The 24,470-nt window shown below is 36.3% G+C and overlaps 1 protein-coding gene across 2 annotated transcripts in view; it reads right to left on the bottom strand.

Annotated features, from left to right (window-relative positions):
* Window positions 1-24,470, bottom strand: part of SUFU (SUFU negative regulator of hedgehog signaling) — a 159,493-nt gene that overhangs the window by 28,602 nt on the left and 106,421 nt on the right. The window contains exons 4-8 of one of the 2 annotated variants that reach the window (XM_031955761.1): window positions 20,515-20,657; window positions 19,020-19,105; window positions 18,031-18,103; window positions 14,995-15,151; window positions 13,025-13,136 (exon numbers count right to left, since the gene is read on the bottom strand). In XM_031955761.1, the coding sequence (XP_031811621.1) occupies window positions 13,025-13,136; window positions 14,995-15,151; window positions 18,031-18,103; window positions 19,020-19,105; window positions 20,515-20,657 (571 nt within the window). The remainder of the gene's footprint in view (window positions 1-13,024; window positions 13,137-14,994; window positions 15,152-18,030; window positions 18,104-19,019; window positions 19,106-20,514; window positions 20,658-24,470) is intronic. The other variant, XM_023496204.2, reaches the window with a different exon arrangement.

The following is a 24,470-nucleotide window of genomic DNA, read 5'->3' as shown; positions in this document are numbered from 1 at the left end:
AGCATGAATTTCAGGTTTGTTAAGGCTGATCATTCTGCCTCCTGGTTAGGCAGTCCATATTTGCTAGAGTCCAATCATCTCTTAACTGCCAAATTTGATGGTCTTACCCACTACTAATCCTTGTTGGTTTGTCTGCAACATTTGACACTGGTGATCATGCTCTTTTAGTTTTACCAACATTAATCTCTACAAGTTCTCTCCTACTCTACTGATCATTTCTTCTCAGTCTCTTTTGCTGGCCCATCATCTGTACCACATCTTGCTCGATTTGGCAGTTCCATTTTCATTTCACATCCACCCACCACTTCAGTTTATCTGTGGGTACTCCACAAAGTCTGTCCTGGGCCCCTTCTATTCTCTCTCTGTGAATCCTCTCTTATTAGTCTATCAAATTCCTTGAACTTCACTATCATTCCTATGCAGATGACTTCCAGTTCTATGTAACCAGCACCAGTTATCCCTTTTTTGCTTCAGTATCACATCACTGGTTGCCTATTGAACATTTAAAACTGGAGACATCTTAAAACTCAACATGTCTTAGTACTCATTATCTTTTCTCTTGATTTTTTTTTTTTTTTTTTTTTTTACAAACTTCCCTATTTTTTTTCAAGGGCTCAGCATTAGATTATTCTTTTCACTATCCCTCAACCCACATACTTAATTAGTTTCCAAATCTTGCTGTTTTTACCTCTTTCAACTATCTCTCATATCTGACTCCTTTTCTTTTCACTATCTTCACTAAGCTATCAGCTTAGTTCAGGTCTTCAAGACCTCACACCTGGATAAGCACAACAGATTCCTCATTAAGTCTCTCATCACTGAACTTTACCCTGCACATGGCTATCAAAGTAATTCTCCTTAGTATAGATCTGATTACGTGATTCTATGATTCAAAGAACTCCAATGACCCCTTATTGTCTCTAGGATAAAATATATACTTCTCTGTTTAGCTCTTAAATCCCTTCCAAACCTGGCCCCACTCTAACTTTCTGGATATGATTCCCCTTTTGACAATGCAATTCAAGCAATTGTACTGTCTCTCTGTTCCTCTTACATGAGACTCTACTTCCTGTGTCTTTGTATTGACTGGTCTCCATGACAGGAATGCCCTCCTCCTCCTAATTTGCACCTTATACAGTTTCTCTCTTTCTTTAAGATAAAGTTCAGGCATCATCTTCTATATGAAGACCTTCCCGATTCACCCAAATGCTAGTCCCTTCCTTCCCAAACCATATTCTATTTAACTACTCTGTATATACTTTTATTTATTAACTTTACTTATGCTGTATATATGTTTGTCCTCTTTCTCCATTAAAAGGTAAGGTTCATTGCAAATAGGAATTATTTCATTTTTTATACTTGTACCCCTAGCATCTAGCATAATGCTTGGAACATAATAGGTATTTAATATTTGTTGATTAACTGGTTTACGTAAGACCTTACTTTTTAATCTCACTAACCTAGTGATATGGTGTTTTTGAACATTTTTTCCTTATCTTTTTAACGTCCCTTAGGTTCATGATTAGCAGTGGATAATCTCTGGGCCAAAAACTACAGGCACTTTAATCACTTTTTCATGATAATTGCAAATTGCTTTTCTGAATGGTTTGGGCAATTCATAGTTCCATCAATAGTATATTAAGTGCACTTGTCTTTCCACAATGTCTACCCCCCAAAAACAAACAAACAAACAAAACACTGACTATTCCCATCTGTTGTCATCTTTGCCAATTTTTTAGGAAATATCTTCTTAATCAGCTGTCACTTCCAAATCTGCCTCTTTAAAAAAAAAAAGCAACTCTTGCTATCAATTAATAGATGAAAACACCACCTGTGCCCTTAAAGTCTTTGGTTCCCTGCCCAAAATGTCATAAGCTTCAGCAATGTTTATAGGTTTCTTCACTTCTTTTACACTAAAATGCCTTTATATGCAACAATATAGAATATTAAAGCTGGGAAATGTCCTTAGAAACCAACTATCTAATCAATCTAATTTGAAAGTTACAGAAACAGGTTCAACAATGAGTAAAGACTTGTCCAAGCTCACAGTCAGTGGCACAGTGGAGTCTTCGAGGGTAAGGCCCACATGAATCACCAGCAACAGGCAGTACAAGCACTCTGTCACACCTGGATACATATGCTAAGAAGGCAGTAGACCTCTCTTTTGGTCAGTACTCTTCACTGAAGAGTTGTTAAACACTACTATCTATTTTCTTTTTCATTTAAAAGTTTTTTTTTAAATTATAAGCTTTTTATTTACAAGATATATGCATGGGTAATTTTACAGCATTGATAATTGCAAAACCTTTTATTCCAACTTTTCCCCTCCTTTCCCCCACCCCCTTCCCCAGATGGCAGGTTGACCAATACATGTTAAAATATAAGTTAAATACAATATATGTATACATGTCCATACAATAATTTTGCTGTACAAAAAGAATCGGACTCTGAAATAGTGTACAATTAGCCTGTGAAGGAAATCAAAATTGCAGGTGGACAAAAATAGAGGGATTGGGAATTCTATATGGTGGTTCATATTCATCTCCCAGAGTTCTTTCGCTGGGTGTAGCTGGTTCAATTCATTACTGCTCTATTGGAACTGATTTGGCTCATCTCATTGCTGAAGAGGGCCACTTCATCAGAATTGATCATCATATAGTATTGTTGTTGAAATATATACAATGATCTCCTGGTCCTGTTCATTTCACTCAGCATCAGTTCTCCAGGCCTTTCTGAAATCATCCTGCTGGACTACTTTCTATTTTCTTTAACTCTGACCAATCAATGGTCTCTCCTGTACTAGCACCTGTGGATCCACAACAACATTTAAGAAATGTTCTGATGAAACCTAAGACAAGCAGGATCTTCGTTCTCTTCCTCCTTTCTCCAGCTCTTTCCTTTGGGAAAAGCTATTATCTGTTTAGTGACCGTTTTTCTTCCTTTTCTCCTTTGTGTCACTTTTGGTCAGTGTTCAATATTTTTCTTTGTCTTTTCAGTTTAATATTATCTTTGTTTTAATATCATGGTCTTGTAGTTTCTTTTTTTTTTATTATAGCTTTTTATTTACAAGATATATGCATGGGTAATTTTTCAGCATTGATCCTTTGCAGTTGTTTCTTTTAAGGAACATTTCATTCTCTCTAATAATTTGGGGAGCAGTTCTATTTTATCTATTTACCTTTTTGTCTAAGGGGGAGACCAATTTACATCTTGAGCTTTGATAAGTCACTTTGTTGCAACAGAAATACAACCATAACATTTTTATGCAGAACACTGCAAAATTTATCTTGTTCCTCTCCATACTTCCTGGAAATGAGTCCTTTCTTGTTCTTGTTAGTAACTCCTCTAGAGAATCACCATAGTAAATGACTTGTGGTGGTCTTCAGTTCAGAGCACTTCAGGTGGTCACATTGTTATCTTTTCACCAAAATTCTTTCTTGCAATCTTTTTTTCTGTCTTGCTAATTATTTCTTCAACTTTCAATTTTAATTATTCTCCTGCTTCTCCTTTATTCCCAGAGTCTTTTCCCCTTCTCCTTTTTGCATCCTTCTCCTTAAGCCTTCTTTCAATTAATCAATTAGCAAGCATTTACTAAGTTTATTTAATACAGTGCTACTATGTACCAGTTACTGTGCAAGATGCTGGAGATACAAAGATAAAAAAAGTCACTTATAACCTTAAAGGTGATTTTATCCCATTGTATCAAAACCTTTCTCCTTCAAAGTCTATCTTTTTTCATCAGCTTTTTCCTTGATTCATTCCTGCTACTTTACCACCAGCTCTTCTTCAGCTTCTAAAGTCTTGTGAAATTTTCCTTCTACAAATCTAATCTCAGGACTTTTTCACAATTCTTTCTACTCCACTTACTCTATTTCCTGTATGAATAACATCTGACCATTATCATTGATTAAAAAAATCATTCACAATGCAAGCAAGCTGAAGGTAGGTCAAGCACCGCAATAGGAATTTTATATATATACACACACATATATATGTACACATACACACACACACACAAATAAGCATTAGTTTTTAGGGAATTATCAAAGAACAACACATGGTGGCATTCAGATCATATTAACAGCAAAAGATCAAAGAGATGACACCAGTACCCCTCAGATAAAAATAGTGCTGGGGGTAGAGTGAAAGGGGAGAAAAGAAATTTATGGTTAAACAGAATGCTGCTAGAGCAAAAAGAAGCATAAACAAAGTTCAGAGTCAAATTATCTTTAATTAACTATTGATGGCTTTATCCAACAGAGACCTAAATCTGATGGTTTTTCGTACATCTGTAGCTCATTCTTTTGACTCAGACTTGGAAATTAATATCCTTTCGTTCCTTGCTGAATTCTATCTACAACTTTTCCTTTTGTCCTTCTGTGACTTTGGATCATCATCTCTTCTCCAACTCTCCAATAAAACCTTCCTTTTCTCCTCCTTAAAGGACAGCTTTGCTGCTGAAGTGTTGGGTGATCCTAACAATGGATTATATTATATAAAAATATTCTCATTATTCAATGCTAACAAGGGGAAAATAGAATTTGGATGGAGCTCAAAGTTGCTGAAAATATAAGTTTAGAGTTAGGGTGTTTGTAATTGCCCTTATTTAAATTCCTTTTGTATATGGAAGATTGAACTCTTGTGTGGAAATGGTGTTTAAAATGGAAACTTTAGCTTATCTGAGCCATGTTTGTTGTAAACGCCTTCTCTTATTTTCAAATGTACAATTACAAGGCAAAGTTGTTCAAAAGTACTTGGTAAATAGAACTGTTATAACAAAAAGACAAAACATAAGCAAGTGAGCATGGAAGACATCTTTAGTTTTGAAAAGAGGGCATGGAGAATCCATTCCTGGCATCTTTCTCTCCTGTCTCAGTCCTATGTAGTCTTCCTAGAACACCTCAAAGAAAGGCAGCTGCTGAGACATTCATCTCTAATGAAAACAATGATGCTTCTGTAGGGTGAGGTAAAGCTGCCACAGCCAGTCCCTAAACTCTGCCCTTGGAGCAGTCACATACAATCTTAAAGACCATGAATTTTAATCACAGTCTTTCATGGCAATGATATCAATCAACAAGAACTTATTAAGCACTTATACTATACTTTATAGTAAGTACTACACTGAGGATATAAAGGAAAAGCAAAAATAATTTTTATTATCAAGAAGCTTATATTCTGAGTTAGACAATCTATACATAAATTAATATGTAACAAGATTAATATATATTACACTTAATATAACCTTAGAGGGGAAGGCACTAGCCGCTTGGGGAGCCTAGAAAAAGCTCTTGAAGGACAAGAAGTTTGATTGGCAATAAATGACTATAATTTTCCTGCAGTACAAATACAACTCCCTTCACTCTGAAACAATTAAAAGTGGGGAGTAAACCAAACACTTTTCTCTCTCAGGTCTCAGGTTCCTTATACGTTCATCTTAGGGGATAAGAAGAATGATATGCTCTTGGGCAAGGCCATCAATTTTTGAAAAGCTTGGGTTTAAAGAACAAAATACTTCAATTCACAACAACTTCCGAAAGATAGGAGGGAAGGAAAACACAAAAAGATAGATTATGGACAAGTGGGAAAGTTTTCTCCATAAACTTCAATTTCCTGAGTCATTTGGATGAAATATGTACTTGGGAAATTTTCGAGCAATCTAAACAGAGGACAGAAAAATTCAGCTCAGAATGACAATTGTACCTTTCAGCATGATGATAATGACTCTAGCACTTTGAGAATGACTGTAATTCCCATTTTATCAATGAACAAATTGAAGTTCATAGACAGTACCTTGTTTTTAAGGTCACAGAGCCAGTAAGTATGACAGGCAGGATTTGAACTCTGATTTCTCCTAACTCTAAGGAAGAGGTTCTTTCATAGTGGAAAGAGTACTATACTTGGAGCAAATAAGTAATCTGAGTTCTAATTTCAGTTCTATGTTCCCTTTCCAGAACAGGAACCAATTCTTAATTATGGTGCAGTTAAAAACAAGGGCAATGTTTGTTGCTTGAACTAAGGTAGATAAGGAGAATATTTTGTGCATGTTATCTACATGGAAGGAGTGTTTTTAAAGGCTTAAGAGTGTTCTGAATTCCTCAAAGGGAAGTTAAACAATAAATAAATAAATCAAAAGAGAAGAGGGGAGACCCAGGTTCTAGCTCCTGCTTTGCTAATCTATGGTTATTTCATTCCTTTGGACTTCCTTACACATGTGTAAAAGGAGAGGGACTAGATCCACAACAAACTCAAAAGAAATGGCTCTGTTATCCAAACTATGGCATGGAAAATCACAAATTCACATTGTCTATATTGTAGTGAATTTTTGTTTATTTTATTAGACTTTCTGTTGCAGGCTATGACTTCTACATTTTAGGATTAATGATTACTAAGAGTTCTTTCCTTTCACATCTAAAAGTCAATGATTATGTTTTCCAAGTCACATTAAATTCAAGTTCTTCACTAGCAGTTAGGAATCTTTTATTTTTAAAAAATAATAATTTTTTTTTAAAACCAATAACTATCGTAATCTAGTGTTTGACAAGCCCAAAGACCCCAGCTTTGGGATAAGAACTCACTGTTTGACAAAAACTGCTGGGAAAATTGGAAATTAGTATGACGGAAACTATGCAATGACAACACCTAATATCCTCTACCAAGATAAGGTTGAAATAGTTCATGATCTAGACATAAACAGAGATATTATAAGCAGATTAGAAGAACAATGAATGGATAGTTCACCTCTCAGATCTATGGAAAAGGAAGGAATTTGTGGCCAAAAAAGATCTGGAGTACAATACTGAATGCAAAACAGATAACTTTGATTATATTAAGTTAAAAAGTTTTTATACAAACAAAACCAATGCAGACAAGATTAGAAGGGAAGCAATAAACTGGGAAAATTTTTTACATTCAAGGGTTTTGATAAGGGTCTCATTTCTAAAATATATAGAGAACTAACTCAAATTTATAAGAATTCAAGCCATTCTCCAATTGATAAATGATCAAAGGATATGAATATAATTTTCAGAAGAAGAAAGTAAATCATTTCTAGTCATATGAAAAAGTGCTATAAATCACTATTGATCAGAGAAATGCTAATTAAGACAACTTTGAGGTACCCACTACACATCTCTGAAATTGGCTAAGATGACAGGAAAAGATAATGACGAATGTTGGAGGGGATGTGTGTGGACAATAATACACTGTTGGTGGAGTTGTGAACTTATGCAATCATTCTGGAGAGCAATTTGGAACTATGCCCAAAGGGCTATCAAACTGTGCATACCCTTTGATCCATCAGTGTTTCTACTGGGCTTGTACCCCAAAGAGATCATAAACGAGGAAAAGGGACCCACATGTTCAAAAATGTTTGTGGCAGCCCTTTTTTTAGTTTCCAAGAAACTGGAAACTGAATGGATATCCATCAGTTGGAGAATGGCTGAATAAATTATGGTATATGAATGTTATGGAATATTATTGTTTTATAGGAAATGATCAGCAGGATGATTTCAGAGACACCTGGAGAGACTTACATGAACTGATGCTAAGTGAAATGAGCAGAATCAAGAGATCATTATACATGGCAACAAGATTATGTGATGATCAATTGTGAAGAATTTGGCTCTTTTCAACAGTGAGGTGATTCAGGGCAATTCTAATTGAATTGAACTGAGTCATCTGCATCCAGAAAGAGCACTATGGGGACTGAATATGGATCACAAGATAAAAAGCTTTAATTGAAAAAACCAATAGCTTTTTATTTTCAAAATACATGCAAAAAAATTTAACATTCACCATTGCAAAACCTTGTTTAAATTTTTTCCCTCCCTTCCCCCTCTCTCCTCATTTCCCTAGACAACAAATAATCTATGTTAAACATGTCCAATTTCTTTTATACATATTTCCATGTTTATCATGTTGCACAAGAAAAGTCAGATTAAAAAGGAAAAAAAATGAGAAAGAAAAAAAAAAGCAAGCAAACAACAAAAAAGGTGAAACACACTCAGTCTCCACAGTCCTCTCTCTGGAAAGCAGATGGCTCTCTTCACCATAAATCCATTGGAACCCGAATTGACTCATGTTGAAAAGAATTGATCATCACATCATCACCACATTATTGTTGCTGTACATAATGTCTCCTGGTTCTACTCACTTCATGCATCAGTTCAGGTAGGTCTTTCCAGACCTTTCAGAAATCAACCTGCTGATCATTTCTTATAAAACAATAACATTCATATACACATAACTTATTCAACCATTTTCCAACTGATGGATATCCTCCACTCAGTTTCCACTTCCTTGCCACTACAAAAAGGGCTGTTACAAACATTTTTGCACATGTGGGTCCCTTTCCCTTTTTTATGACCTCTTTGGGATACAGACCCAGGAAAAACACTGCTGGATCATTTTGATAGCCTTTTGGGCAAAGTTACAAATTGCTCTCTAGAATGGGTGGATTGAGCTGGACTGACTCTTTTAAAACATTTTTTCCTATCCTCATCCAACTACATGTCCATATGTCTGTGTGCATACATACACATACACACACACTCTCTCTCTCTCTCTCTCCCCCTCCCCCTCCCCCCCCCAATCAGCTCATCAGGTGAGCTCACTTCAAAAGGAAGAAGCATCAACAGATGAATTTAAATCTGGTTAATGAATCACCAATAGAGTCGGGACAAGATCTCCAAAGGCAGACAAGTTGGTAGCTCTCATACCTATAGTCTGATAGGAATTCAGATTTCTCACTTATCAGAAACAATGAATCTTATGATTAAAAGTTTTCCAGATTATCTTGAAGAAAACTAGAATGGAAAAGTTAACTATTAAAATCCATTCGATCACCTATGACCAAAATTTAAAAAAAAACTTAATGATTTAAAATAGCAAGTATGCCTGGGTCATTTATTCCCTGGGGTCATATGAGAACATTTTAAGAGTCACAATTTTTAATGTGCTACTGTCCTCAGCTCAATGAGGAATTTGTTTTGCATGATTTCCTAGCTGCCTTACCCGTAAGGCAAACTCACTAGAGGGAGGTGCCAAAACATGGTTTTCTCAGCAGATCATTTCAAGAAAAGCCAAATACATATTTCATAGTTGGAATGTAGGAGTTGTGAAACATTAGAATGGGCCATGGAGGGGGGGCTGCTGACTCTTCTTTCCTGAAGAGGGTGGAAGAACAGTCATGAAACAAGAGCAGGAGAGGTAGAGGCCCAGGTTATTCAAAGGAAAGAAATTCATGGGAAGCAAGAAATAAGATATACACAAGAAAGGTTCTTGGGTCTCAAAGCAATAATATTAGAGATAATGGTTTTATTTTTTGACATAACTAAAAAGAGGTCCAACTTTGAAAAAGCCATTTTAGTACAATAGCTATAATCTCAATCCTAACATTCCACAAGTTAAAGCCTAAGATAACAAGATAACCAAACAATATAGGTTTGAATGTATCTCTAATTACACAATTATAAAAGCATTCTACTGGTTTGTTATAAATTGATACTTACATATACAGTGTCCCAAAACTGCAATGTAGTCTTAAGCTTTAGTAGATGAAGTCAAGTTTTAAGCTTTAGGAGCTCAAAACTGCACTGAGACTTTTGGGACATCCTGTATTATGCTTATCAATCAAGGTCCCAACAAAACTCATAATCATGACTTTATGAGTCCTTGTAGCAGCCCCATGAGTAAAGCAACTGATGTTGTATCTTCTTTACAACAAGCTGATACTTAAGCATGACTAGAGCAACAGTTTATGTTTATTCACAACATTAAAAGATCTATTGATGATCCAATTTCCAATTTGATATTCGAATCACTAAATTTTGCTGCCTCCCAGACTCTAGCTTCTCCTTCAGTACCCTTGCAGGAAAGAAAGAGAGTGGCACAGAACCCCAAAGGCATGTTACTACTACACAGCACTGAAAAGTCTGACCAAATGAAAATCAAATAGAAAGACCAAATAACTCACATACTGATTACTATTACCATAGGGGAGATGTAATAAACTTATGCTAGCACATTTATGAACTGTTTCTTTAAACGTAATCAACTTGGTTTATCAGAAACGAGGTCAAGTCCCACAGTGGGCAGCATGGATATTAAAAACCTGCTTACTAATCTGAACTGAGTACACCTCCATTGCTCCTCAAGATAGTAGGAGTTCAACCCTGGGGATGGTAAGAAAAATATCTAAGAATATTCTTATATAAAAGGAACCATTTTGCATCTACTTCTTACCATATTGGTTTCTACTATATCTGTAAGAATGCAAGCTTGTACTACACCCAGAGAAAGAACTCTGGGTGATGACTAAAAATCATTACATTGAACTCCCAATCCCTATATTTATGCCCACCTGCATTTTTGATTTCCTTCACAAGCTAATTGTACAATATTTCAGAGTCTGATTCTTTTTGTACAGCAAAATAACGGTATGGTCATGTATACTTATTATGTATCTAATTTAAATTTTAATATATTTAACATCTACTGGTCATCCTGCCATCTGGGGGAGGGGGTGGGGGATAAGAGGTAAAAAATTGGAACAAGAGGTTTGGCAATTGTTAATGCTGTAAAGTTACCCATGCATATAACATGTAAATAAAAGGCTATTAAATAAATAAATAAAAAAAAAGAATGCAGCCTGTAGAACTGAACATTAGCTATAAGAAGGCAAGTGACCATGGGTAAGCACCTCTGACCTACTCCTTACTCATTTCTCTTCTCTATAAATCTCGTTGCTGCCAGGAGTCTCTTGACAACTAGTCTACAAGCTGAGAGCTATAATCACTCCAGTTGAGCCTGAGATTCAGGACACAAAAGTCCAATAAATCCTAAAAGCTTTCCAACCTTGAAAAGGGACAACTGATTGCAGTGTATATTCAGTATCTGATCAGGGAACTGGTATCTCTCAAATGTTCCTATTAAAATACTTCATAGCTGTAACTGGGCAAGATATCATAGGATACTATGATATCTTGCTATGATATCACACAGAGAGAGTGTGGGATTAAGTACTAGATGAGGAGTCAGGAGACCTGGGTTCTATTTCTGGCAACGCTATGAACAAGCTAGGTGATCCTGGAGGGCAAGTCACTTAACCATTCAGCTTCTTTTTCTCATCTATAAAATGAATGGGTCAGATAATTCCTAAGGTCATTCTAAAATGCTATTATAGTCTATGGTCTACACTCTCAGAAGCTCAAGTATTTCCAAAGAAGGAAAAGAAACTCTGTGCTGGTATATTCTTGTTAAATGTGAAATGCTGTAAACTTTAACTTGATCAACTATTATCTCCTTTTTTAAACATTCATTTAAAAAAAAATTGACTTCTAAATTATTTCTATTAAAAGCTATTAAACTGTTATGTACCCTTTGACCTACTGATATCACAACCAGGTCTATATGTCAGAAATCAAAGAAAGAGAAAAAGGACCCATGCATACAAAAATACTTATAGCAGCTTTTTAAAAGTGGTGGTAAAGAACTGGAAATTGAAGGGATGCCTATCAGCTGGGGACTGATGTAACAAGTTAAGATATATGAATGCAACAGAATACCATTGTGCTGTAAGAAATGATGTTAGGGATGGTTTCAGAAAAACCTGGCAAGACTTATAAGAACGATATGAAGAGAAGTGAACAGAACCAGGAGAACAATTTTTATGGAAAGAGCAATACTGTGGAAAAGGAAAAAAAAAAAAAAAAGACAAAGTAATAACTTGAACAACACAATGACCAATTACACTTCCAAAGGACTCATATTAAAGCATATATTTTTCAATTTCATTCTCCTTTCTGCCTACTTTTTTCTGGAACATGGTTAATGCAGAAATTTTTGTATGACTATATATATTTACAATAGATTCTATTTTTCTTGCCTTCTCTATAATAGGTGGGAGAGGAAGACAGAAAAGAATTCAGAAATGAAAATAAAATTGAATTAAAAAAAAAGAAAGAAATTGATAATCATTCTGGAATAATACTAGGCATCCCCATAAGATTTTTTTTTTAATCATCTTCAATTAGATATCTATCAGGAATTTTCTACCAGACTTTCTAACCAAGTTTCATTTTCTAGCAACATATATTTTCTCCTAGATGGATGAACTGACTTCATACTGGATCCAGGTACTAGTATTTACAGCCTGGGACGAGGTTTCTTTTTTTTTACTACATTAGCACGCAAGGCAAAGCCTCTCTAGTGCTGTTGCTGTTGGCATTAGAATCAAAGGGTATAGAATAGGTATTCCCCTCGACCACTGTGTCTTGAGAAAACTTACTGGCTCAAAGGGGAAGAGATCTGATGCACATACATTTGCCTGGGCAGGAGAAAAAAAAATCCAAGAATAAATCCTGAGCTCAGGGGTGGCCTTGGAATAGAACTTCACCTTGGAAAGCCATGTAAGGAATAAACTGCACCCAGGAAGTAACAGCCTAAAAATGAAGGTCAAGGGAGATCTTCGAAAGGTTTTCCCTTCTAGGACAACAAGAAAATGGAGTTCAGGTTACAACAAAGACTTCTATTGGTTGGCTGGTGGGAGGCTTATGCAGCTGCAGCTATGAGCTGAAGACCAAGCTGCAGGAAGAAAGGGCAACTACAACATTAACTAAGATAAGGAAAAGAGCAATGCTCATTATAATGGCCCCAATTCAAGGTTGGAAGGTCCCAAATCTGATTTCATCCCAATCCTGCCTCACACAGAGTCCACATAAATATTTGCAATGACTCTTTAAAGACTCTTACAAGTCGGCAAACTTGAATGTCAGTCATTCCCTCTCTCCCCTACTACTCTTTTTATTACGTTGCAAAAATCATTGGTACTTATAAGCCCAGTCTTTATTCTTTTTCACATGGGCCTTAGAGAGAAAGGGGATGGGGTAGGGTGGGGAGAGAAGACTCACTGCTACCTTAATGGAGATTAAAATTCTTGAAGATAAAACCCTACTTCAAGAGCTGGGATAAGTGGTGGCTCACTGGAGACATAAGGCTTAACCTCTTGAAGGGGTCAGAGACTTACGGTGCTCGGTCATGATTCAGGCCATTCTGCCGCTGGGTATTGATTGGAGGGAGGACAGGTTTACTGTTGATCTCCAGCCCCCTCCTCAGGGTCTCTCTGATTTGCTCTGTATCTGCAAAGAAAGAACTTGTTCACTTGATGCTATGTGGAGCACCCCAAATCTGATAGAGCTCTTGAACTGGAAAATACCATCAAACCTGGGGAAAAAAATCATGCTGGTCCTGAGCTATTGTGTATGTACCCAGAAGTATGATTAACTTGTTTTCTATTGAAGAAAAGGATTTGGATCTGAATTTCAAGGTATGCACAAGACAGAGTCTTTCACTCTTTTTGGCTGGGAGGAATGGGTCATTTTCCTTTCTCTGCCTAAGATACATGTTACTCCATTCCATCCTGCTCACTGTAACTTAGGTAAGCCCTTTATGAACCACTGAAATCTTTATGAACGACAATATCATATGGTTAGGAATGCTAGCAGACACAGCAGCTTGGACTGACACATTCCCCACATTATCACTCATCAGCATATATGTGGTGCCATTCACTTAGCTGCCAGATTCTATCTAGGCTTTCAGTTTAGGGACACACTGAATTGGGTCTCACAGGGAAGACTTGCCTCCAGTCACTTCCCTTCTACTCTATACAGAAGAGACTTTTACTACTCCTTAGATCTTGTTGGGCAAGGGATGGAGTGAGAAGCTGAATTTCACAAAATTAGTCAAATTCTCTCCTGTGGTCCACTAACCTTCTTTACTAGAAGTTTAACTTCTTTGGTAGGCTTATTTTTAAAGAGACTTTGCTGGCCTTTGAGATAAAGCTTTGATCTAAGCAGGCTCCTCTGCACATTGTCCATCACGAAAGAAAGCCAATCAGCTGAACTTTTGGACAAAACTTCTGGATCCTCAAAAAAGAAAAAAATCAGCCCTTGTTTCAAGTTCAACTGAATGATTCTGATAACTGCATACCCTCTCTGAATTTCCTATTAAATTGGTACATCTGTAGAATAAACAGGAAGGAAAGAAAAGGGTCAAATATTTGTAATGAAATTTTCTTAAAATGTTGCCCCATTAGGGTTAAGCTGGAAATAGAAAATATTCTACAAATGTCACTTTGTGTTTTGTTCAGAGAGACATGACTCAAGCTATAGGTCTATTAACCATTTAAAAAAATGAAATGGCCAAGAAAATGGACAGAAAGTAAGAGAAAAATCTCTGATCATTTGTACCTAACAAATTAACATTTCAGATTTTTCTGGAATTAGTTTACTGTACCCTTTACTAAAACTCATCAAGTATTCTTGTATTCAACTAATTTGAGCGCACACTTAATATCATAATCTAGCTAGCTTTGTTGATCAGGGTCACTTATGATTCCTCTTTGAGAACTTGCAAGGACAAGGGTTCACTGTCAACAGTACTATACTACATTTGTAAGAAACCAAAGGCACTTAAATTTCTGTAGGAAAAGTCTTATATCTACTGGAAATTTATACACTGAACTCATTCTTCCATTACCTGTGGCTTTAGTGGCTCTGATGCAAGAGTTCTGCTCTGTATTGATTCTAATTCAACTCAATCTCCATCTTTGGTGGTCTCTACCCCTTTTCTAAAATTGCCCTGCGACTCCAGCTCATTTCCATTAAGTTAGTTTTTCATGGACACATGTAAAAAATTATCACTGTGAATGATTATACTTCAAAAAATACACTCAGGAAACAAATGCCACCCAGAAAGAGGTTAATGAAATACTCTTAATCGCACTGCAATGGGAGAGAATGATTAACATTTAAATTATGGCTAGGCAAGAAATTATCAATATGTGTTTTTTCTATTAGAAAGTCATCCCAAGAGATAATGTAAACCAGAACTCAGACAAAAGATACTGGAAAACGAGGCAAGGATTAGGTTAGAATGGAAGGGCAAGAGAAAGGGGTAAGGAGGATAAAAGTTTGGGGCAAGCAGAGGTCTCACCTTTGCCAGAAAGTCTCCGAGGTTGCATCCCAATACAAATACTCCTGCTGTCATCGTCATCCTCAGGGGGCCGGCTCAGATCATCCCAGGCACACTTGGCACTCACTCCACTCAGATTGGAGCCATCAGTCTCAATCCCTTTATCAACTCTCTCCTGCTTGAAAAGACCCAAAGAGCCAAAGCACACTACTCAGATGTTTTCTTCAGCAAGCTGCCACCACCATTCTTGTCTTCTTTGAACAGAATCCCCTTAACCACACTCTCTTTGCAGCTATCAGAATCAGAAAGTTTGCCAACTAAGATCCTTCAAGGGCAACTGTGAGTCAGGGATATTAACAGAATGGCCAACTGTAAGCCACACATTTTCTGCACATGGGCAAATCAGCACTCAGATTTAGCATTATTCACTAAGCTTCAGGCTTTAGTCGTTTGCCAAACCACTCCCAATGTTTTCTGGAAAAGTCCCATAGCAAAATGCTTGGTTGGTGTGTAGGGGCCTAGATACTCCTCCCCTGAGGCTGAGCAGACGTCTGCCTTTGATTAGGAGTAATATACTTCTTTCCCTGTTGTCTAAGGAATTCATCTTTCAGGAGTTTAAACAGCAAAGTGACACTGCATGGAACAAATTTGAAAGGAAAGGGGATGGCATTAGCTTTTTTCTAAATCACCTGAATTTTTTTTTTTTCTCTTAAGAACAAGAGGGTACAGTTAAATAGCAGAATGGCATGGCACCCAGGATATGACCAATGGACTCACAAACCAAGTTCTTCAACAAAACCTGAGTAAAATTTACTTCTTTTTTTTGGTCTCAGATGGGTGATACAAGGGCAGTCACTACCTACAGTTTCTATTTTTAGCTTAAAGACTCAAAACAGACCCTAATATTCCAAAATCTAAATTTTGATGTCCAAACTCAACATTAAGAAAGAAAGTTTAAGAATACTTCCTAGATTCCTTCTGTTAAAATATTTCTAGGTACTTTTGTTTTCATATACTAATCATATATTCTTTTTTTGTGTGCTCCGGTTGTACAGTAAATGTCAACTGAATAATAAATAGCTAAGGTCAAAGTAGCTTTCTTGTGAACAGGCACCTCAGTTGACAACAACCTTTCCCTATCTATGGAATTCTTGAATTCTATTTTCTGAAGGTGCCAAATATCAACATAGGACTTAGTGTGATACCAGTTTGATTTGGTGAAGAAGTCTGACTGGGAAAAGTGTGATACCAGTTTGATCTGGTGAAGAAGTGTGACTGGGAAAGAACACTATGTGTTGTCATTACTTAGTAAACTGATTGGTAAACTGGTTATTTTCACTGTAGACATAGGAACATGGAATCTCAAACAGTTATCTCTTTTCCATCATTGGCTATTTCTTTACTTTCAGTGTGACAGTTATTTTCATCTTAATTTGGGCTGGTGGACAGGGAAAAGTTAGCAATGAGAAAATAGCCATTTATTTACAGTATGTATCAGTGGAATAGCTCCTTGTACTAGGAATGCCAATGTCTTCATTTTCTCAATGCTAAATATGAAATTCTGTCTTCCCCAGAACCCATAAAAAAATAAGACATTGTTCTAAGGAGTAGAGCTCAGATAGATTAATAAATGGAAGAAGTCAGCTAAGGGAAGTAAACTGACAATGACCATTGGAACTGTAGTACTAAAACAGATTTTTCCTCACTTCCTACTATCCCTGCTCAAGATACAGTCAAAGAATGTTAAGGCAAGAGAGGATCATCTAGTCAAACCTTCTCATTTTAGCAAAAAGGAAACTAAAAGATGCTAACAGCCCTGAAATAAGCTCAGTTCTTGGCTCCTGCTCTGGCAGGTGGATATATGTGCAGAGAAATTTACCTTTGCACAGAGAGCTGTTTTTGTGGAAAACAGATCTTTCCTATTTGTCTTCTCACTTTCCTTCTCAAAATGTTTTAAGAGATCTGCTATCTAATCTCAGGATTACCTGTGAAGGGAGGACAGGATTGCTCTTGGCATTCAGACATAGTTGATTGGTCTCACCCCACTTATTTAAAGAATCAGAGCCCTCTCTCAGCACCCAAGACTTAGAAAAGTGTCAAATCATGTATACAGTGCCTAATGCAAAGCTCTATCATGGCTGCAGAACAAGGAGCTAGATGGGCTCCTATCTATCTCATTTATGCCATGACTGACCCAGGACATACAGGAAACCCCAAATAAAGTATAGAGAGGCAGCCCGTTGGAATAGGAAAGGCAATGGATTTGGAGTAAGATGATATGAGCTCAAATCCCTCCTGTGCTGCTTAGTGCTTATGTGATCATGATCAAATTCACTTAACTGGTCTAGGCCTCAGTTTCCCTATCTATAAAATCAGTGGAGTGGGATGGGTCAGACTGTATGATTTCTCAGGTTCCTTCCAGCTCTAAAATCTATAATCCCCAAAAGAGGGGACATTATTTGCAATAAATTTGGTGGGACTTCTATGATCTGAGCTTCCCCAAGCTTTCCTAAATCTCCCATAATGTGTTCTGGGGAAAAGAGCACATTTCCTTCTTGGGTAAAGGCTTCTCCTTCTCTAGGGAAGCACAGACCCTAAGCTACCTTCCTATTGAGTCCAGTAATATCTTGGAATTCTGAATGTTCCAGACAAGGCAATGAGAGCCTGAAGATAGTAAACCTAGGAGACATATGAAGTCAGAGTTTTGTGTATTTGTTATGAAAATCTGCATTTAATTAAGCCAAACTCATACCTTGTCAACATAAAGATGACCCCAAAATTAGATCCCAGTAAATACCACAATATGTTAGTGAACGGAAAATGGGTGTGTATATGTATCTCTGTGTATGTGCTCCTTTATAAATTACTGAAAAACAAACAACCAAATAAGGAAGATGGCTATCTCGAAGCCTAAGGCAAAATGCATTTAAGAACTTTTTAGTCGCCAATGTCAGCTCTATTCCCAGCACCACTGGTTTGAGGGAAAGGAAAGGCATAGTAAGCTAGGAAGGACAAAAGATAGATGCGTGGGAGAAGTTTTCTAAACTCAAGACATACTTGCAGATGTGGATCGATCTCAAATATGGTCTCTCCTCTTCGCATATCAGTTATTAACCAGGGACCACCAGCTCTATGAGGGAAAAACAAGACATATAGTAATAGCTCAAAGTATTCTAGAAAGAGGCAAGAAACTGAGTAGGAGTAAACTGGAGTAAAAAACACTGAGGTGGACATGACTGGGAGGGAAGACCCTAGATTACCCTATAGGTTTACTTAGCCCCTTAGACCCAGTGACTTTTTCAGATGAAACGATGGATCTTTTCTTTGCAGATGTGGGAGGCTATGGGTGTGGAACACTACATGCAGCAGAAGACTTTAAAAAAAAATAATAGCACACTACATATAATAAGACTTTTGATTAATCTTGCTGAACTGAAAATGCAGATGGATATAAAAATTATCTATAGAAATTTATTAAAAAAAAAAAAAAGATTAATTGATTAGGGATATACCACCCAACAAATCACTGGGGGAATCCTCAATGAGAAAATTCATACTTATACATGACTAAACTCCATCCATCTTTTGCAGGAGGCCTTTCCTGGCTCCCCCTACTCTTTAACTGCTAGTACCCGCTTCTTTTAGGTTACCAAGCATTTACTTCATACTTATCTGATCTACACACATACACAAATATATACACATAAATGCACATGTTGTTCTCACCATTCCATCCTTATTTCCAATTAAAAGGTAAGCTCCTTGAGGCCAGAAACCAATTGTCTTGGTATTCCCAGTGTTTAGCAAAGTGCCTGGCACACAATAAGTACCTAATGCTAGGTGATGATCAGTTGATAATATGAGAATAAACTCCAAAGAGGGCATAGCTTCTTAGAAGAAGTTAGATGAGCCTTTACTTCTAGGAAGTCAGTGACCCTCCTTACTTGGCTTTTGCTTTACCATCACAACCATTCCAGTGTTTTAGGGAATCTATACACTCATGGCAGGAAAAGAAAGGTGGATAGTAACGGTATCATAATACTTACACAGGGACTGTTCGAAGTAGTTCAAGGATACCCTGCCCATTCCATTGTTGAGCTGCATGTAGCTCTTCTGTGCAAACACCAACAATCTAAGATCCCAGAAACAAGATATGTTTGTGCATTAACAACAATCCTTCCTTACTGTTTCAGGAGAGTAGTCAGCCACCTAGAGACTTATGGGACAAAAACATGTGGGACAATCTAAGCTGACCACACCTGATATGTTAAAAGTTGGGGATACCCTTGGAACACCACATAGGAGACTGCTTCCTACTATCTCATTCTGGGTATGATAGAACAGACATCTTGCTGATCTCAAGACCTTACTCCAAGGATGCAGAAAAGCAAAGGAGAAGCCTTAGACACTAAGAAAGTCAGATGCTCCAATAAGATTCCCCATTCACCACATACTCACTCTGAATATTAAATTCTGGATAAGATCACTGTGTTAGATGATCACAGTGATTATCTATCATCTGTTCATGTTATGGTCACATAGAATATAATCCAAGGCAAATGTAAAATATTTCCAATTCAGAACCAACACGTCATGATTTCATCCTTCAGTTCTGAGCCAATTCTGAGAGGCTTATTTTCCTCAAGGAAAAGGCCAAGTTTACATATGTATGTTATTTTTTTCTTTACTTAAATTTTTAAATAGACAAACTTATTAATCATTTAAGAAAAAAATACAATAGTCCTAAAACAAAGAGGCAAAATTTTACTCTAAACCCCTAGACTTTGATATGAGAGAAGCAAACAAGTTCAGGAGCATGTGTTTTCAGGTAGAAGGGATCTCAGGGGCTATCTATTCCAATCTCTTCAAATAGCAGTTGAAAAAATTGAGGCAAAAGAAGAGTATGTGAATTGCCCATTGTTGAGTTAGTAAGTACTGAAGGTAGGATTTGCATCCAGGTTCTCTTACTGTACTTTCCCTTTTATCATCCTGGATTAAGAGTTAGCAAAGAAAAAACAAGCAAAAACAAACAAATAAACAAACAACTTTTGTTACATGTCCTCTTCCAGGTCTACCAGAAGTTTTGCCTGGTAGTGTATAATTCCGATTCTTTTGATTTCATTCAATATCACCTCATGTAGCAACTTCTATAGTTTCTTATATACTTCATACTCTGCTTTTAAGGGTATCACAAGACACCTTTTTCATTGATCTACTTCTAAAGTTCTTTTTTCAGTACCAGATAGTTTCTCCAATTACATTCTAGTATTTTATTATCTGGTAGTGATGATCTACAAATGAATCATTGCATTATCCATGATACATGGGGCTGCTACATGTCCTATATCCTGGGGATACTGAGAATTGCAGCACTTAACCCTGCTGACTTTCTGAGAAATATTTGGCAAAGTATATTGTTTTTATTCTTCCACTAGCCATGCTTCTAGAATTCTGATCCTTCTTTTTCATTTAAGTAGACCTTTTCCTCTTTTCTTGTCTTTTAGGAGATGGCTACTTGATTCAGCATTCCTCTGTTTTTACCTGGAGGAAGATAACCAACCCAAAGGGAGTCTGCACAGGTTGCATCTGAGGGTCCTCAGTCAGGAGCATGTGCTGGATTCTTGACTCACTATTATCCAAAGGGCTGTGCCAGGATACATGGTCACCACTGCAGAAGGTGTTTTCTAAAAGACACAAAAATAATAACTCAAAATGATATGGTGCCTTAAATTTTACAGAGCACTTTCCTTACAACTAACGCTTGAGATAGGTGGTACAAGCATTATTATTACCATTTTGCAGAAGAGGAAACTGAGACTCAGAAAGAAAAAGACATTTTAAAGACACAAAACTGCATGTTCCCTTGAGACATCAATATAGTATTTATACTCTGAACTGAACTTAACCAAGAGTCAAGTTACAATGAAACAGTCTGGGCATATTTTTTTGCACATGAGTAAATGGAGATTCTATTAATTTGTACAATACTTTAGAAGGGTTTAGGTACCTTTTTCTTTTTCTTTTTTTTCTTTTTTTTTTTTTTTATTTAATAGCCTTTAATTTACAGGATATATACATGGGTAACTTTTAGGTACCTTTTTCATTCACCTATGCTAAGTCATAGTTATGGATTCAAAAGGACAAAGCCACCTGTCTTATAGCTAAGGTCCAAGAAGGCCACTTCCCCCATAGTATTCTCACACATTTAATTTCTATAGGGGATGTTGGTAAAGAAAATAGAAAGCAAAATCAGGCAAGGAGATTATCTGTTTGGTGAGCAGCAGTATTAGCCCTGGCATTTAATTCCACTTTGACAAAAAATAAAATACTCTAAGAAAACAAAACAAAATCAACTTTCTCTCCATCTACAAATAAGTAGGACAATAGTCAAATCTCTTCTGCAACCTCCTCATAAAAATGGAAACTGATTTCTATACTACCGAGCATAGCAGGTTTCTTTCATTTGATCAGTCCAAATCAGTTATTAAATCTTGTTATTTCTACCTTCACAATAACTCAATATCTGACTGTTTTCACAGTCCCCTGTTTTCACAGTCTCCCCCCCCCCCTTAGAGTTCAGGACTTCATCATCTCTAGCTTAGATTATTACAATGGCCTCCTAATTGCTCCTCTCCTTAAGTCTTTCCCCACTCCAGTGCATTACATCCACTGTTGCCAAATCAATTTTCCTTTAGCACAAATTTGACTACGTCACTACCCTAATTCAAACAACTCCAGTGACTCCCTATTGTCTCTAAAAAAATAATATATACTCTTCCCTTTTTAATTTTTAAAACCCTTTGTAACTTTGCCCCAAAACTCAGTATTTTAACCTCACTATACTTTCCTACTTCCTGCATTGTGAAATGGAGCCAAACTAGCTTTCTCTGCTTCTTACACAAAGCATTATCTCCTATTTCTGGGTCTCTGGGCTGACCTGCATTGCCTAGAAAAGCATTTTCTCCTCACCTTTGTCTTCCTTTCTTTAAGAAGCAGATCAAACACCACTTTTTCGTGATTCCCTGAAATTGTTGGGGTGCTTTCTGTCAAAACACATTATAGTTAACTGTTCTATATTTATTCTCTATGTCCTTATAGATTTAGGAATTTTTTTAAAGGCCCTAGACATCTGAAGAAAATAGCAATTCTAGTTAGTCAAAGCACTCATATCAGATAATACTTCCTGATACTTATAATGTGGAGAAGCAGTAAAGAACAATACATTTTTCATCCTCTAACATAAATTATAAAAATCAACAGACATGAAGATTTCCATATGCAAATGTCAGAATATGGGGCTTCTATACAAAATAATGACTTTCATTACATGTAGCTTTTAAGAATATATTTAATATTATCCATAATGGTCTGCCTGTCTGTGTCTCCTTTTGAAATTCCTTTTGTTCTGTTGTTTTTATTTTTTTAAACATTTCAATGATGCTTTTAAAAATTATTATTATTACTAGCCTCTCTCCCACAAAAACCCAAACTTTTTTTTTTAAGATGGGGGGGAAAAAAAAAACTGAACTCTCTCAGGCTGTTTCTGCCTTCAACTGACTTAAACAGAAGATAAAATAACAATACACGTTTTGCTCCTGTTCACAAAATTCCAAAATTACAATCACTGTCTTTTCCATTCATAAGATTAGCTTCATGCTACTTGTTGCCAACCTTCCAAGATGTCAGAAAAGAAAATAAATGTATCACCTAGATTTGTTTAGGGAAGGTAGGACAGTATAGGGTATTAGGAGATCAAATCTCCATTACCTAACTGCATTTACACTTGTCTTATATCCCCATTCCAAGGTACATAAGTGGCAGAGCAGTCCTTCTTTTTTATTTTGTATGCTTTCTGAGACTATATTTTGTATGCTTGTAAATATATAGAACAACGTTAAGAACCAACAGATGGTTTGGTGGGGGCAACAGCAATAGCACAGGACAAGTTCAGTTTTCCTCATTAAATGAAGAGGGACAGAGAAAAAACCTGACCTACAACATGTTCAAAGCATCATAGAAACAAAGTATTGCAAAGGATCTTAAAAGTTATTTAGTCCAACACTCTCATATAGATGAGGAAACAGAGGCCCAAGGAGATGAAATGACTTACCCCAAATCATGTTAAATTAGACAGTAGCAGAGCTGGAGCTACAACCCAGGTCTCCTGACTCTAAAAATATTCTTTTTACTATAGCCTGCTGCAACTCCTGGATGGAAGGTACTTTGGATGAACATGGTGACTGGTCATCTACAAAGAGAACAGGAACCAGCTGATTTCTCTTTGAAGGCCAGGAGCTAACAGCACTTGGTTTATCTCATTGAAGCCTAACAAACTCTTCCCAGTAGATGGCCCTAGAGCACTTAATTTGGAAGATTACTCAATTCTTGTTGCATTGACTTGATTTAAGAACTTCAGAAACACACTCAAAATACTGGTAGTTAAACTTACCCTGGAAACAGATGATTAGAAAATCTGGTGCCATAGCCTTTTATGAATCAGAATCAACAACAGTTTATTTTTTCAAATAAAATTAATAATTTGTTACAATTTTAACAATAAAACAAATCTCAAAAATGCAATAAAAATGTTTAAAATAATTATTACCACATACTCACTGTCATAGGATTATAGATTAAGAGACAGGAGTGACCTTAATGGTGGATCCAGTTCAATTCTTTTATTTATGATTTTAATATATTTTTAAAAAATTCTGAATTTAATACCAAAATACCTGGGTATATACAAAACAGAATACAGAAAGAGGTGGCACAGTATATAGGGGACTTCGCACTTAGAATCAGAAGACATGAATTCAAACCTAGTTTCATTTCCTAATAAGTCACAATGTTCTCTGGTACTAGTTTCCTAAACTATAAAAGAAGGGTAAATAATAGCAACTTATTACCAATAGATGTGAGCATAAAATGAGATCATATGTAAAGTCTCTGCAAATTTGAAAGTGAACTTAAATGCTATGTAAATAATAATTATTCTTCCTTTTCTTTTTTCCTTTTTCTATTTTCCTAATGCTTGGATTTTTTTTTTTTTTTGAAGTCTAGGATAAATTCAACATGTTTCTTTCAAAACTGTTCTGCTTGCCTATGCTTTTTGAACTACCTTCTATAATTCTGTTGACTTTTAAAAATGTTTCAACTGTAATCCTTTTTTCTTTTCTTTTTTTTGTCGTTACAATCAATGTGGAAATTTCCCCCTCTCCAATCCTTGCCTAATTAAAAATAGAAAAGGAGGAAAAAACCACACAAAACTTGTAACAAATAAGTATGTCCAAACAAAATAATCCACATAATGACCATGTCCAAATAAAGATATGTCTCTTTCCTCTACTTAAATCCATTATTTTTCTGGAGTCAGAAATATGCTTTTTTTATAGGTTGCCTTGATCATAAGTCTGTTGGTCATTACTATGATCAGAGTAAAGTCTTTCAAAATTTTTTCTTTACAGTGTTTCTGTTCTTATAGAAATTGTCCAATTGGT

The sequence above is a fragment of the Sarcophilus harrisii genome, chromosome 2, assembly GCF_902635505.1.
Source record: "Sarcophilus harrisii chromosome 2, mSarHar1.11, whole genome shotgun sequence".
Taxonomy (NCBI): domain Eukaryota; kingdom Metazoa; phylum Chordata; class Mammalia; order Dasyuromorphia; family Dasyuridae; genus Sarcophilus; species Sarcophilus harrisii.
Note: the sequence above shows the minus strand (reverse complement) of the source record. Positions and strands in the feature narration are given on the sequence as shown.